Below are 17,962 nucleotides of genomic sequence, written 5' to 3' on the forward strand. Positions count from 1 at the left end.
GAGCTGCCACATACTTTTCGACTAAAGATACTTTTCAACTAAAGGAAAAGAACACTGCTACCTATTAGTTGCCTTTATTATAGAGATAGTCGTCATCATATTGGAGAGGAGTACTTAACATGTCTGCCATGTCCCGCGCAACTTGTAGTACAAGATATTTTTCACCTCATTCTCCAGATCTCTTTTATATAGTTTTTAAAATAAACACAAGTTTCCTTGTACAATATACTTTATAAAAGCAACAATGTAGAATATGAATGTCATTATAAATGTATATGCTATTTAAACACGTGTTTTATCGACATTCATTTCTATGGGACGGTCAGTCCGCAATAGATCAACACAAAGTTCTGGCCTGAATTCACACGTGCTTGAGGTAAAAAGCGTTAAATTAGAAAAATAACATTGTTGTAAATTAGGTACAGGTTACTGACATTGAATTACCTTTACTATAATAAATTATTTGCATTTCGATACAACAAAAAATAAAATTCATACGAAGACATTTACTTAAACTCAAAGTTTAGTTTATTAAGTTTATTTCATTTTTTTATGGTTACAATACGAGAGTAGAAGTTTTTTTACCCATAAACACTTCTTTTTCAAAATTTCGGATGACCCTTCTTAGAAGAAGGAAGGAGTCTCCTAATATATTATAAGCTAGTGGAGCCAACTTATTTCCTCATTTACTGAATTATCTTTTTTATCCTGTCTCTTTTTCACTTTTATAATGCATTATTTTTCTTGTATTGATTAAAACAATTCTTGGTTCCTAAACAAAACATGTTTATATACGTTTTTACATGAGTTATTAATGTTGAAAGAAATGTGAAATAAAAACAATAAATTAAACTATTACCATTTCAGTGACATTACACTGGTTAGCATCGAAATATGTCTTTATAGTAACATCTCAGACAGTACTAGAAGTTTCAATCTAATTAAGTTGGCGAACCTTCTCTCATACAGGGAATTATTGAATCTGATCGTTTCACTCGCCTTCTCTCTCTGTCTCTGTCTCGGTAGTCAGTACACTGAGTGATTCAACATGGCTAACGTCAGAGACAGTGATACTTCATTGTGGCTACATAATAAATTGGGAACTTCAAATGATTCGTGGACAGGTGGATCAATTTGTTCTCAGTTAAATGCAGAAGTTTTGAGAAATATTAAGGATTGTTTTCCTGACCTACAAACTCAAGTGAAACTGAAGTTGTTACTGTCGTTCTTCCATATACCTAGAAGAAATATTGAAGAGGTGTGCCTTAATTTTATACTGTAATATACTATTTCTTACTTAATAGAAGTATAATAATATGTCGTGTGTCAATAATAATCCCTATTATTTATGTTATAATTTCGTTAATGTTATGTTTATTTTTTAACTAACCTCAATAAGTTATTTCTAGCCCAATGGAGGTTGCTTGTTTTTGAGATAAAACTTAAACTTGCATGACAGTTTTGGAATTTAGAATGACCATATTATCATTTTAGTAGGTCCTAGTAAGTAATTTTATCATTTGAATTACAGAAAAGTTTGAATTAGGATAGGACTTTATACATTAGCCTAGGTTAATCTCTCCATTTTCATCCAGGGCACCAAAACATTAAGTAGAATACTGGGCTGCAGTAATAAATGGTCACCACGGCAATCGAATAATAATCATGACAATATCAAGGATTTGATACTCATGTATATCGAATATTCTATACTGATATTTATGATTATCTAAAAGTACTGAAACCAAATGTTATTGGTATTTCAAATTACAGCACAGGCTGTTTTTATATCTTGAAAAGGAATCATTTAAAACCGAGCTCTGTTCGGTATATTTTTGGTAAATTATTTTTTGAGATTCATTTTATGATATACGGGTAGGGTACGATAAGTGGACCCGGTTTTTTATATTGAAGTATGTAATCATCAATACCTAATATTGGCATCTTAAATCCTACACTATCAATCGATATAAAAGTATCTATAGTCCTCAATAACAATCATATGTTTTAAATTAAAATATGAATTTAATATTTATAGTGAGCAAACAAATTATTATAACCAAAATGAGGAAAACTGAAGACGACCATATTTGCTCCTCTCACAGTTACAATTGTTTCTTTCCCACAAATTTCACATTATGGGTTTTTTTGGTAAGAGTCCAACATGTTGGTCACAAAAAACATGTCTTACCATCTTTTAAAGCAATGTCGTTTAGTTTTCTAAAATTGTCTGTAATTTTTAATAATAAAATGTTACTTATAGCCTAAATAATTGAAATATTACATTATGAGATGTAGATTATTTAAGTAAATGGTTCAAAATAATTAATCAGTATCGATTGATTATATCAATGGTTATGATTAAGTAATATCGTTTGCCAATTTCGATATAAAAAAAACCGGGTCCGCTTATCGTATCCTACCCTGATATACTTCTACGCAATTAATAAAACTATAAATTGGCTATTTATTGTTCTGTCGTCTTCTGCATTAAAGGATGCTAGAGCTGTTTATTTTTTTTATGAAACTCCTTAAGGGCAGAGTACGATAAGCGGACTCGATTTTATATAGCTTATTACAATCATCAATACTTTATACCGAATAACAAATATCAATAACATATCTAAATTAAAGTCACATGATAAAAATTAATAGAAATAGTTTAAACAATTACGTAATGTCATAAATAATAAAGGAACCATAACTACTATACTAACCATAATTATATGATCAAATTAAGGCAGACAACAGGAAAAACGTCATTTAAATAATAAAGAAAACGTAATAACAAAACATACATCTTGATATTGAGAAAAACACAGTAAATCATCTTTTAGTGTTATTTTGGATAGTTAAATATCTTTTTATTATATAAAAGAAGTCACTATAGAACAAATTGTGTTCAGAATATGAAAATGTGTGTACAGTTGGTGCAGATCATTTTGTTTCTGTTCAAACTAATTGCTATTGTTTGATTATATCGATGGGTATATTAATTAAATATTGATTGATAATTTTCGATATAAAAAACCAGGTTCGCTTATCTTACTCTACTCCTTCCGAACATGTGTGACGTTTTAAAAAAGACGTACTAATTCATTCAAAAATTTTGGTTGCTCCATTAAAATTTGTCCATGCAAACAACAGTCACCAAAAGAATTTCTCTATACATATATGATTAGAAACCGGTTGGGAAATGCAATGCACCGCAATGGTTTACAACATTTCAAATGGTCCTAAGGTGTGATATTGCACACCTGCAGTAATAGCACATTTGTATGTCGGTAAATAATTAAGTTCTAAAGACCTATGACGCCTTCTGTCTCGACATCTTTGTTCTTCTAATCAGTATTCTTGTTGTTTGTTATTTTCAGTAGCTACTTGTTGTGACACACGCTGCCGCAAATCTTGTAGATGTTGAAACATCTAAATCATGAAATCTTTTTGCTCGTATAATATTAGTTAAGGTTCGTAGGCATTGAGTTTAGCAGTATGTGTGGGACGTAGTGTATGAAATAGATAAATAGATTTAATTTTAAAAAGAGTTAAATTATTCATCAAGTTATATTACAATCAAAATTTCCTTTCTGATTGAACCTTCGTTAATTTATACCAAAATTTTAATTTTTACTCTTTGGCATTTTTGATGAAACATCAGATGTGAGATTGGCTTACTACTCTTGTTATATGATATATCAGATGTCAAGATGTCATTTACTATAGAATGTTACAAACAAAGAAATATTAAATAAATATTGACTTTGTAGCAGTTTTCATTGCTTGAAAACACAGATAATACAACATTTTCTAAAAATGAAACCGAACTAGATCAATTTATCGCCCCCGAAACCCTCTTGATACTAAATTTAATGAAAAAAGTTTTAGCCGTTTCCGAGATTCAGATTATATATACATACAAGAATTGCTCGTTTAAAGGTAGTAGAAAAGTAGCCACCAACACAATTGGATGATGATTATTTGTAATGATATGTAATCATCGACATTCATGGCCATCCAAACGACTGAAAGCAAAATTTCAGGTCAAATAGTGTAATATATATTTCAAAGAACATTATGGTTTTTATATATATATATATATATATATATATATATATATATAGAATAAAACAATAACATTTACTTATTATTTATTTTCTAGGATAAGCATGACTGCTTGTGAAACAATAAATACACATATGTCATTGTTCTTACCACTATTATTCATTAACAAAACACATGATTTTGATTTTCAATTTATTTCCAAACACGTTTTTACTTTGAATATAGAGAAGCTATATTTTTATATGTAAAATAAACAATTTAATTTGTTTTTAAATTGTATAAAATAACTAAATTGTATTTAAAGTACTCTTGAGCTAGAGTTAGGCTAGAGACTGGCTTTTCATACTTTGGCCTACCCTTTATAACAGTCTTCCCGAAGACATTAAATGTTTTTACAAAGTCAAAGACTGTAAGGCATGCGGTATTAGTTTAGGTAAAGGTATTTTTCTTACCATCCACATCCTGTCCTAAGGTGTGTGTTGCAGTGAAAATTTGCTGCTTCTACGCACAAACTCTTTAGCTGAAGAGACGAATCGAAGTCGACACAGAAAATCCGCAAATATGTCCCTTTTGGGATCCGAAATCTTGTAGAGCCCGGTTACCCTTTTGGGATCCGTTACTCTGTGACGGCCAAAACGCTTTTGGATTGTGTGTCAATACAAACTTATTCTTTGAGCTTATGCTCTTGACATATTTTCGAATTTTCTGTTTCGACTTCAATTCGTCTCTTCAGCTAAAGAGTTTGTGCGTAGAAGCAGCAGATTTTCGCTGCAACACACACACACCTTAGGACAGGATGTGGATGGTAAGAAAAATACCTTTACCTACATTAAATGTGACGTTTCTTGTAAAGCTTTTAAAGCCAAATTGAAACAAATTTTACATGATTGTAGTAGTTTTAAAATTGTTTGGCTGTTTAAATTTTTATTAGTTTCAATTCGGTTAGCTAAGTTAGTTTTTATGTCACGTGTACCTACTGTAATTTATGACACGAGTTATTCTGAAAAAACGTTTGTAAAAGAGGAACGCTCTTAAATAAAAGCATTTTTATTTATTTTAAGAACAGTGATCACAGGTTGATCTGTGATGTAAGAAGAAAAGTGAGAAAATCACAGGTAAGTTAGAGACTTTGGTTCCATCACTAGTGCTCTTCACTTAGGTTTAATCTTTCTTATTATAGCAGGAAGTATAATAAGAAAAAGGTAGATGTGCGATAATCTTTTGCATAAGCCATATTGTTAAAGTCTTAGATGCTATATAAAGTTTGTCTTAGTACTGACTTTTCTGCGTTTTTTTTTTTCTACGTAACTTTTAAAAAATGAGGGATTGAAGTAATATTACTAGTAATATTGTGGATTATTATTCTGTCTTAAAAGAACACCACTAAAAGATACATTTAGTTTGTATTTTTACTATTTTATTATTTTACTAGTGGAAACATTCAACCTCAGTTTTATGACAGTGAAGTCGTAGCTTTCAGGTATTAAAAACAATTTGTGATAGTATTAAGATCAGAATAATAATAATTTAGACTATCTAGTACATGTTATTAATTACAATCAACAATGTTTGTGAATTTTGACAATTCTTTTTGAAATTATTTTTTAACCATTTCAATCAAATAGCTACTGGTGTAACCTATAGGTCATGCAAAAACTGTTTTACACTCACCGGTCCCGTTAGACTTGTCTTCCACCAGGGACCAAGCATGGAGAGATAAGCTCTCAGGTAGACCAATGTGAAAAACATTACTTTTCATCAATCAGAGTCTACAACAATAAGAAAAAGAATTTGTACTTGGAAATTATACTTTAATTTACGTCAGCTATAGGCATTGTTGATCTATAGTATACTTTGCAATGTATATGAACATGTTGCTTTTTCCATAGATCGATGTCAATGTGGTAGTTGACGTAATGAACATATTTTCTGTTGTCATGTGTTTGATCAATTCAATAAAACAGTTTTCTTTTTTCAATCATAATTTCAGTCCGTTACAACAAAGAATAGACAACATACTGTATGGACGCACTATTGAATCCCATTTGTTTGGACATTTAGGTACAAGTTAAGGATGCCAAAACACGTACAAAAATTATCCCACTCAGGACCACGTGACCAGCATTATTTCCAAATATTTTCATTGTGTTTGCGTCAATAATAGTTTGAGATTGGTCCAGTGTATTCAGCCTAAGTGTCACCTACAGTTGATGTCAGTCTATCAAGAGAGTTTGGTGTGTTAACTATATTTGACACTGGGTTGTGTGACAGTATTTTGTTTTAAGGTCTCAATATGAAGTTTTGTTTCAGTGGAGAGTTGAATTAGAAGAAATCCTAGAGGTGGCACAAGTGGACAGTGAACAGTGGGTATCAATGTTGGCAGAAATGATGAGAACAATACCAAGCACAGGCTCTTTTAATGACGAAATCTCTGAAAATGATGAAAATAGAAGGATATTTTCTGATCTTGTGAATGACCTACGTAAGCTGGGTAAGTTTCCAAAAGCTATTTTTCAATTTAGTTTTTTATTATCAACCTAATGTACTGTACCGTATAACGATAACACATGGGGGTGGTGACTTCTGAGGTCGTAGTAATAAATACTAGAAATACAAAGTGTACTTATAAGTTCAGTTTAATTACGAAAACTTAAAAGCACCACTTTTAGATGGTAAAGGAAAAGTTATGTACTGCCACGTTGCTGCCAATAAGAATATAATAACTAAAAAGTATATCTTCTAGGTGGGCCTAAAATATCCAATGTTCTATTGAATTATGCGTACGACGTTTTACTTTACAAAACAATAATATTTCACTTCCCTTCACAATAGGTAGACTCATAACCCGGGTGTCGGCGTCTTGGCACGAGACATTGAAGCCGTAGTCTAAGAACGGTTATTTCTAGAAGAGGAGTAGAAGTTGGGAAGTGGTAGCCATCTATTCAAACAACACGTGAGATACATCAGCTACGTAAACTCGCCTAAAACAAATTCGCGACAATATTAGCCATTTAATGATACAAATTACTATTTATAACAACGTGCTCGTCGCCATAAGGACGACGCCACAACCTTTATCTATCTCCATCAAGCAAATAAAAGATCTTCAAGGGTAAGTTACTTTACTATTCACATCTTTACTTTACGTTACATTCATTTTATACGTTTGGCATCAAAGGGCTAATTTAATAATACGAAAAGATAAATTTTACTTACGGACAAAGCGCGCGAGGTCTGATCGGTTACGTAGTTGGGCTGCTACAAAGGGTTAGAAGAAAAAATTCATACGCGTGCCAATTAGGTAGTTACTCCGCCCAATAATTTAGTTCCGGAACATTGGATGTAAAATAATATTATATTATACTGGTTGATTAGGTTGCGAAATTTACATTGTATGAAATTTAATTAACTAATTTACGGTACAGTACTACTACTTATTTTCACACTGTACATCACAGACGAATTTTATTAAAAACATATAAATGTAGAGATATTTTAATGTAGATTTTGTGTAGAAAGTCAGTGTATTAATGACCTCATGGTGATAGCACTTACTGAAAATTTCTATATAACTTCATCAAACTTCGACTCCAGAGGCCAACAAGATTATATATATATCTATATATAAATATATATGTTACATAACATGGCTTTTAGAAAACAAAACTGCCCCAAAATAAGCCCAAATAGAACTTGGTACCAAAATTGATCTTATAAATACTTCAGCTAAGTTCATTGCCGAGCTTGGTACGGTTTTTATATGGTGGGTATTCAATCTTAAAAAATATTCACTGGTCTGTGCGGAAAGAAATCTCATTTTCAAAGCTTGGTGTGTAAACCTTATTACCTGATGACATTACAACTCAGTTTATGTTGAGGCCTAACAAATTCAGGATTCTTCAATTTCCTGTTTGCTTTCTAAACAGAAGGTTGATTTGCCTTGAATAAATCATTATTTTATGAAAGAAAAGTTTGTTCACTGTTTGGGTTCAATGAATCAAAAGCTATTGTGCAAACCAGTGTAAACTGTTCTGTTGAAATGTATTAGCAGCTATGAAAATCTTAGTCTTAACTAGTGATTGTCTTAACTATATAGCTATGAAAGTCATTAATACAGGAAAGCATTTTCCAACTCTGTCTTGTTACCCCTTGCTGTATGTTGACAACTTATAATTTAACATATGATTTCAACTCGCTAAAGATTTTTTTAAAGATTTTGAACCACTAATTCATTTACAAAACAATGTAGCCCACATACTTTTTTCAATTACAACCAACTTGAGTACATTCCTTTAAAAAACCCAACCAGAAACAAAGTATTCTGTTATTTTTTATGAAACGCTCAACATATAAAGCTCTATATTTTATGTAACTTAATAGAGTATTGAACCATTTCAACCAAAATAATTAATATACTAAATTTAATAAACTATACAAAAGAATTGTTAGAAATTGTAATTGGAAAATTTCTATGTGATAATAACTGTTGAACTTTTCAGTGAGAAAAAATGTTGATTTGGGAATGTTACCTTTGGAATGTCATTACCTGAATAAATCAGCTCTTGTCAGTGTAGTGGGTCAACAGGTAAGTTTATTTGTATATTTTTGTAGCAACCCAAATAATGTATTCTATTTAGGACTAGAGAACTATCATAGTATGTATCATAGTTCTCTGTTTGACCTTTTCCTCTTGGATGTTGTTGCTCCAGCGACATTATGCATCATAGCTATTCAATGCCATTACGGCTTCATTTTTGTATACAGGTATTACTTTAACTAGTCAATCTAGTTGTGACAGGTCAAATTACGACATTTGAATATTCGCGGGGAATTGGCAGACTGTGACGTCAGTGAATTACATGTTGTCGGAATTGAGATTTATTTAATTAATAACGGAAAAATATATTAAACTTTATACGGGAACAAATTTAATTAATTAAAATGAGTTATACATAACCAAAATTCGTGTTTTACAAAAGTACTAAATAAAATTACGCAGAAAAGCCAATTGTGGGATAAAATGACTTGCGTATTGATGACGTCAGAAAGCACATGTTGCTAAAAATTTAAATAAAAAAGCTTTAGAAAAATAATAAAAGAAAATAGAAAGACTTAAATTGATCAATTATAGTGAACGTGATAAATTTTGACAATTATAAGAAAAGAATCAAATTATATTTAATCGTGAAGACGCTGATTTGAGCGGGAGAGGGGATGAACATTGTGTGAACCGGTATGCGTAGTTTTTATACGGAGAATCCTTCTTCTCTGTCTGGACTTGAAGCAGTAAGGACGTCTACTCGTATAGATGAAATTTGAAACTGTACAATAGTGCATTGAAGTTGTAATTAGGGATGGGATGTTGTGTTAGTGAACAAAAATCAAAGCAAAGTGAGTAGAATTAGACAGTATAATATAAAATAAATTGACATCAAAGTCATTTGCTTTGTCTTTCATTGAGTATCTCATCTACAAAGAAATGTGGTAAGTAAGATAATAAGCTTTAAATTAAAGAATATTACTTTCAAAACTTATTTGATTCAAAGTGATTGGTAAGAACAGTGAATATTTTGTGAACTTTATTATGATATAAACAATCATATTGATCAGAACTTTCAAAAGAGTAGTATTAAGTTTGAACCATTATTCAACCTACTTAAAAAACCTGGGATAATATAGACCCAGTGCTAGTGATATATAACGTGTAGCCTACTTTCATTAATACAAACTACACTTTCAACAACACCACAGACATTGAAGTTTGATCGTTATTTAAATATCAACTTGGAACAATATGAGTTAGCCAACACGAAGCAAGTCGCACAACCAATGAGGGGCAGCACACTTTGAATACCGATTGTGAGAAAATTGGGACAACAAACGGGGGCCTGGAACGTAGCAAATCGTACAGCCAACTGGGGACTGGACCGTAGCAGAAGGGCGACCAAAGTGGATCGTAGCAGAATAGGCACAGCAACGTGGGGACCGTAGCATAGTAAACAAACTTGGATAAAGTTGTTTTAAAACTTCATATAGTAATAAGCAAACAATATATTTTTTCGGGCATAGTTTGATGTTTTTATGAATTCCAAATGGTTTGTCATGTTTTTTGTTGGAGGATTAGTGTTTGTTTTTTTTTTTTTTCTCTCTTAGGACAAGAAACTTATAAATTGCATAATATCCTGTAAGAACCTTTGCGCTGCTTCCGGAGTGACAGGATATTCAGGATGGGTAAGGTTAGGTAGGAGGGGCCGCCTCCTATCATGAGGAAGAATTAGGGCACTACATCTCAAAGTCATGTCTAGCAGGTCAGCTCTAAACCAGCCTCTCCAGTCATCTCACTCAATAGACTAGACCTATCGAATTGCCCATGAACCCCAGAATCTCAATATTTGCGGTTAGTAATATGCCGCTCCTGGACATCCATAAGGTTGCCCAGATTTAAGTGACACGTCGGTTTTTGCTTTACCCAGTGGTGGTTATACTGGAAGGTATAAACCAGACAGAAGTGATCCCCTGCTGGGTAGAAGATTAGTGTTAGTGTTATATTTCTTTTTGATAATTTGAGTTCATTTGCTATTATAATTACTTAAAAATCGTGTACTACTACTAATCTATGTCTACTTTTAAATATATTATTTAGGCTCTCTTTGGTATGGTTTTCACCAAAATGTTTTCAAATATCAGAAAAATCAATGTTAAAATCCATATACCTTGAAAATGCTTTTCATACTCTTTTGTCAAACTTTTACAACCCCGAACAGGTTTGATATTTTAAGAAGTTTTTAAATAAATTAACGAATTTGTAAAGGAATCAGGATTTTTCTGGACATTTGCTATTGTTCAGTGATACAAAAAATCAGTAAAACACTATGTTTCAAGATCTGCAATCTAGTCTCTTCTTCTGATCTCACAACCACTATGTTGTGTATCAACTTCACTAACTTACATGCACTTAATAAGAACAAAATGCAACACTAATTATCAAAACTGAAATACAGAATACAGGTCACCATAGGTCTGCAATCGCCGACCAACCACTTAAAACTGAAATTTATAAAAATTGCCTATTAAAATCAATCTGTATGTTAGAAACATGAATAAAACTTGATATAACAGTTTATTAATAATTTAACAATATCTGTGGTTTATTAAAAAATACATAAAAATGCTGCATTAAAAACATAATATTTCTTAAACTTTGTATGTGTGATTTTCATAAAACATATACATTTATACTTGTAACTTTTTGTTTTCATAGTAATTTGTGCTCAATATAATGTCTAACTAGAATCTATAAGTTAAATATATGTAGTAGTCCTAATAAAATATTATAACAATGTTTTTGTTTAAAAACCATGCATTTTCACTGAAAATAAATACAAGCCTAAGGGAACGACAGGGACCAGAAGAGTTGAGTGGAAGGATTAACCCATTGTGGATCACTGACGAGCTGGGCTTGTCACGCAGCGGCCGGGTCTAACGGCATGGTGACGAGCTCAGGTCGCAAAAGCGGTCTGCTTTTAAGTTTCCCTCCAAGTAGTTCTATTAATGTCTGATAGATTGGGTGATCGTCTTCACTTGTCAACTAAGAGTGTTTTAACAACGGTCTACGTTTAGAGTTTTCAAAAGTTTTATAAATATCCTACAGATCGCAGTTGTATGTCGAAGTTGAAAAATCATTCATATGAGTTTACTGTTCTGCTTTTTAGCGCTTCTGATTGGGTGTTTTACTCAGTTATTACTATAATACTTTTGAGGTTAGTGACACATAACTAAACGACGCAGACGTACATGTTCGCAGGTTTAGTCTAGACAATGTCCCGGATGTTGTAATCGCTTCGCCCGAGCCGCTTTATTTAGACTATGATTCAGACATCATCCCTGCCCACCCCGGAACCTTGCTCGCATGTTATTAGACAATAGACAATAGACAATAGACGATGTACTTTATTTGCAACAATCATAGAGAATGGCATTAGCGTCAAAAATATAACATCACATTATAAGAACAAATATTAGTTGTGTCAATATTATTACATGTTTATGTCAAAAGTTCTCCAAGATAAAAATTCATTTATGGAATAGAATGGGTGTTTCAACAGCCAGGTCTTTAATGTTTTCTTTATGTTTTCTTGGGACTTGATGTCAGCAGGCAGGCAGTTGAACAACTTCGCTCCCATATAGGATGGCTTTTCTTCAAATTGAGCAGAATGGTGTTGGGGAAGAGCGAAGTCTGCAGCATAGCGAGTGTTGTGTTGGTGTACGTCACGGCCACGGGTGAAGTTATTCTCATGGGCATAAGTTATTACACTGAGTATATAGAGTGATACTACAGTTAGAATTGAGTGATCAACAAAAGCAGCTCTACAACTGTCTCTAGACTGCAACCCAGCTAGTGTTCGTATGCACTTCTTTTGTAAGATTAGGGTTCTTCTTTGTATATTTGACGAACTAGATATACCCCAAACTAAAATACCATACCGAAGATGTATTGTTCCTACATCACGGATACCCCAGCAGGCCCATGTTCCATCTGAATCAATACCTTCATACGTGCTGAATTTTCTAGTATACAATAGCGATCGATACAATATGGCGCACCATTGCTGTTCGTGCGGCCGCTGACCGTAAATTAATTCATGCCCGCTGGTGCCAGTGCGCCAAAACAATACGATTCACAATGGGTTAACAGTTTCGTCTAATCATATGTTAACATAATATCCTGTTGCTTTTTGATATTCTATTATCCTATTAATAATCTTTGATATTTTAGTTCTTAGGCTTATGCAGCTGGTGTCATTAAAATCTAAGTTTTCTGGTTCACACCATGATGAAACATTGCTTATACAATTACATTCTTGAAATATTTTGGTATTATACAGTGTGAGTTTAAAAGTATGGATACACTCTGTTTAGTTTTTTTATGTATAAAGATGGAGGGATGGAACTCTGGACACCTTTCTAGGAAAAATTTTAAATGTAAAGACCTATTAAGTGACACCTTATTTGAAAGGTCTTGATACAAGAAGAAGAACAGTGGAAACGAGAGACTTCTATCTCAAACCAGTACAAAATGGCAGCTCATTGAAATTAATTAAGTTAAAAGCATGGATGGATCCTGGCTCAATCTTTAATGAACCAAGAAAGAAAAATGAAACTCAGGACACCCCCTACTCTAGGAAACAAAAGTAAACCATTTCCCCAAAATGGGCTTTTTGGAGGGCAGTTTAAAATATCAGATGTTCAAACTGCTGTCCCAGGACAGTTGTCCAAGCGTGTAGAAACTTGAAACAGCATGCTGTATGGATTCACACAGGATTTTTAAATTTTCACTACTATTCTGTCCCTAAGGTCATTAATGCACTGGGGATCATTATTTCACAAAATTCTACTCAACGATCAAAATCCACTGCCATGTAAAACTTTACAAACTGATGTTTGAGATATACCTAATATTTGAGAAACATTTCTGGTTGAGACGTGAGGATCTTCTACAACAGACTGTAAAACGTCAAGTGACAATCTTCGTTTGTAGCCGATTTTGGTAGTCCAGGTTTGGGGCGGTCTTTTTCCTGTTTCCTGAAAACATTGGATTGTTTTTTAAATCATAATTTAAATACAGAGTTTTGATTGGGAATAAGTGTCATTAAATAAATTCCTTACTTCATCACAAGATCTCACCCAGTCTCCGTAGCTTCGCATTCATCAGGGTCATAATATGCTCTTGTTTACTTAAACACATTTCAACGTAAAGTATCACAAAAACACAGTATCATAGAAACTGAACATGATACTGGACTTCCTCAAAACTGATTAGATAAGGGAGGCCTGCCCTGGAGTAGGTAATAACTGTAAAACAGGTTTGAGTTTGTAAGGAAAGTGGTTGTCTATTGAAGTTATTTTCCTTCTGAGTGTGGATATTCATGCTTTACCTCAATTAATTTCAATGAGCTGCCATTTTGTACTGGGTTGAGATTTTTTAATTTAATTCTTTAGCTTTTTTCCATGTTAGCTTAACTTTTTTGTATGTTTTCAGATAGAAAGCTCTAGTTTTCACTGTTATTCTTTTATCAACACCTTTAAAATGAGGTGTCACTAAATGAGTCTTTACATTTAAAAATGTTGAGTCCCCCCTGAAATCCCGTTTTGAGGAAATGGGAAAAATTGTAATAATAACTAAAAAGTTCACTTCTATTTCCTAGAAAGGTGTCCTGAGTTCCATCCCTCTATCTTTATCCATCAAAAACTAAACAAAGTGTATCCGTACTTATAACACACTATACATTTTTAATTTATTTAATAAAATATAATATAAATATTAATTTCAATAAATCTGATAGGTCTACATCAAGATTTCAGAAACTTTATTTGGATAGAAGAAAATGTGTAGTTTCAAAATATACAAATTAGTATAATCCAATAATACAAATTAGGTAATCCAATATTAAGGAATTGCTTGAAATATTCTGTGTGTTGCAGTCACCACCAGCCAAACACTTTACACTGAAGAGGAAGCCAAAGTCAGCAGCTCTGCGGGCAGAGTTGCTACAGAAGTCTGCTGATGCCATCAGTAACATGAAGAAGAGTACAACTCCTACAGTACCTGTAAGGTCCCGAGGGATGCCAAGGAAAATGACTGATACTAGTTAGTATAATTTAAATATCAAAACATGTCCCCATGTTTATTAGCAGATAAAAATATGGCAGAATAGAGAGAAATACTTATTGAAGATTACACATCTTGGTAGATTAACTCTTTTTTATTATTGTAAAATTTTTTTCTTATGGTAAGTTTGAATACATTTATGTCAAACTGTAAAATTAAAGTTTAGCATTTTTAGTACCCAACAGTTATAAACTGTGAATGTTATTTATATCAGGGTTGTCAAAATTTAAGTTTTTTTATATTTTAAATATTCTGTTAGCTACATAATATTTAATGCCAAATTGATTTTAAAATCATTGTAGGAAATAATATCAATTCAAGAGAATTTAATTTGTCATCTTCACCTTTAAAGTATAAAAGAGTATATTAACACATATGTTTTTTCAGTATTCTTTTTAAAAATAATTCATTGTATTCAATATTCTTTCATGGAGATTGAGTCTTTGATAGAGTTGTTTAATTTTAGAATTAAAATTGTTTCTGTATAATTTGTGTCAGCACCCCTGAAAGGGATTCCAAGTCGTGTGCCTACAGGAGGGTTCAGATCACCCTCCTTGAACAACCCACTTATGTCCAGACCATCGCTGTCTCGTACACCTGCTGGCCGCAAGGATGGGGGCATCAAGCTACTTGATATAAACGAACAACCTCTGGGATATGCTCAAGCCAAGAAACGGAAAAGGATGCAAGGTATTTTGGAACACTTAATCATAACTTGCTTGCTGTAACATAAGAGTCAAAATGTTGTGCAAAATATATTCTAATATGGGATCAATATTTAAAAATTTAGGATGTAACCTAACTGAAAGCACTAGAATAGTAGTTCATATTGTTACAAACATGAATTTATTCAACATACCTTAAAAGTCATTGAATACTAAAAGATCTTTATTGAAGTAAAAACTCAAATTTTGCAATGCAAAATAAATAAATTTGAAGAAATCTAGCAAGTTATAAAACAGTAGTGTATACATTTTGTATAAAGATGATATTTAATATGTTTTCCGGAAATTATTGTGTAAATTTATAGCACTCCACTTATCATATTATCTGTGAGAAACAGAAACAGAAATAATTTATTTCTTAAATTAGAGAAATATCAGCAGCACCTATGAGTAGGATCATCATCTTTTTAAACTCATAGCGAAGACTTTATCAATCATGAATTTAGCACATTACATTCTTTTAAATGTCACTTCCCGATGGAATAAACTGATTTAAATTTGCAATTACCAATGAAATGTACATGCGTATCGCACAGTAAACATGGTTAAATCAGCAACTGATTTAGATGAAAGTTAGTGATCTGCGCAACTATATGAGACTGACATGATCAGCTACACTAATGGGCGTTCAGTACAATGTATGTGGTGGGGCTCTAGACTAGGTGCACTTGCTCCAAGTTGGTCACATGGCCCGGATTAACCACTGAACAAGGTAGCCACACAATCGGGAAATGTGGAATTTAAAACGCATCTGCAATAAACATACAATCTTGTAGAACCGGGAAAATTTCATAAACAATTTTCTATTTCAAGAATCTTTTAAAAAAGTTATTTGAAAGCTTTTCAAATTGAACAAACCCATAAAGCTAGAGAATTGAGACTGTATTCTGAAAACGATCATGATATATAGTGGTTGATACCAGTGCCTACCTTTTCTACATAACACGAATATACCACACCTCCATGGGAGACCAGTATCTTAAGCATTCTAACATATCAAATGGCAATCAGAGTAAAGGCCGCATCACATCGAACATCCATCCATCAACTGGAAGGATTTTATGCCTTGGACATCCACTACCTCACACTGCAAACATCCATCCAGTGGATTGATAGACCAATATCTTTGCATTTGTCTTTCAATTGAGTTTGCAACATTCTGATTGCTTGAATGAAAATTGTTAACCCGTTCCACACCGTAGATGGATATATTTAGAATGGTATTTACACATTGTATGTCTCTTTGGAGATTTTGTTAGTTCACAAAAGGCCTTAAAAAATGGCTGGTGCACGCTCTGTGCCTAACGTGGTTGGCAAAGAAGTATTTATTGTCGACCTTCACTCGGAAAGCAGGGGGAGGAGGCACCCTTTGTCTAGCTCCACTTGCTCTTGCTCGCTGTCCATCTGTTTTGTGTATCCTACAGAGCCATAACCAAATATATCCTTTGTCTTCCCAGATAATAAGATAAGATGAAAGACTTTATCTACAATACCTTAGATAAGAAAATGCTCTAATATTCAGTAGTTTATATAATTTTGCAGTTTTATTAGATTGTACCATGAATTTTAATTTATATAAAAATTAGCATTATGGTAAATAGTTATTCTTTAGATTTTTATCAATGCTAATTTTAACTAAAATTCTGTATTATATTTTTTGTGTTTATCTCTTATGGCATATTTATAACAATAATTTGCTTTGAACTTTAAGGGTTAAGATTCCTTTAATGAAGCCTATATTGCTTGTGTTTAACTCTTCTTTTGTTTCTGGAATATTCTCAAAAAGGATAAAATCTCTGAAGTGGTTCCAGTCTTCAAGGGTGGAGAAAAAAACAAACGTCAAGATTTACAGCCCAGTTTCTATTCTATTTCACGAGCTGTATCACAGTTTTGAAAAAAGCAATGCATAACAAATTAGTGAATTACTTGGTAAAAAAACAAACTTTCTGATTCAGAGCAATCTGGGTTTCAAGAAAAATAAATTTACTTCAATAGCTCTGAATGAGTTTACAAAATGTATAATAGGATCTATTGATTTTAAAAACAAAAATTGCTGGTGTTTATATGGATCTATCCAGAGCCTTTGATAGGTTATTACATGACAAATTAATGAATAAAATTTAAACAGTTAGGGATTGGCAGAACTTCTTAAAAATGGTTTGAGTCAAATCTAATCAAGATATGGCAGTATGTCAAACTTTCATATTTTGCAAAGAATTGAGCAAGAAAGGCTATTTTGTTGAGAATAAAAAAATGGCCATGGTGAACCCCAGAGGTCTATTCTGGGCCTCTTACTATTTATTTATTATATGACTGGCATGCCTAATATACGAGGGCTGTTTTTTAAGTAAGGGCCGTATTTTTTTTTCTAAATAAACAACAATTATTTTTTTTTCAAAATACATTTTATTTTCAGAATCTACATACTTTTTTTATTTTTCTATATAGTTGCATTGTTTGTTAAGGCACTTATCATATCTTAAAACTAAGTTTTGAAATCCCTCTT

General features: G+C 32.4%; 1 protein-coding gene across 1 annotated transcript; it reads left to right on the forward strand.

Moving 5' to 3' along the window:
• The first annotated feature begins 1,013 nt into the window (after positions 1-1,013).
• LOC124373892 (negative elongation factor A-like) lies at positions 1,014-15,474 on the forward strand. Its single transcript, XM_046832212.1, has 5 exons — positions 1,014-1,258; positions 6,373-6,553; positions 8,562-8,647; positions 14,545-14,710; positions 15,230-15,474. Exons 1-5 carry the CDS (start codon positions 1,049-1,051, stop codon positions 15,457-15,459), a joined length of 873 nt encoding a protein of 290 aa, XP_046688168.1. The 5' UTR covers positions 1,014-1,048; the 3' UTR covers positions 15,460-15,474.
• Positions 15,475-17,962: the final 2,488 nt, after the last annotated feature.

Source organism: Homalodisca vitripennis, unplaced genomic scaffold (assembly GCF_021130785.1).
Source record: "Homalodisca vitripennis isolate AUS2020 unplaced genomic scaffold, UT_GWSS_2.1 ScUCBcl_6669;HRSCAF=13986, whole genome shotgun sequence".
Classification (NCBI taxonomy): Eukaryota; Metazoa; Arthropoda; class Insecta; order Hemiptera; family Cicadellidae; genus Homalodisca; species Homalodisca vitripennis.

Bases quoted from the DNA above. Each gene is read 5' to 3' on its own strand.
- LOC124373892 (XM_046832212.1), top strand. From the start codon at position 1,049: ATGGCTAACGTCAGAGACAGTGATACTTCATTGTGGCTACATAATAAA. The intron at 6,554-8,561 runs GTAAGTTTCCAA...TGAACTTTTCAG, and splicing joins GAATGACCTACGTAAGCTGG to TGAGAAAAAATGTTGATTTG. The intron at 14,711-15,229 runs GTTAGTATAATT...AATTTGTGTCAG, and splicing joins AAGGAAAATGACTGATACTA to CACCCCTGAAAGGGATTCCA.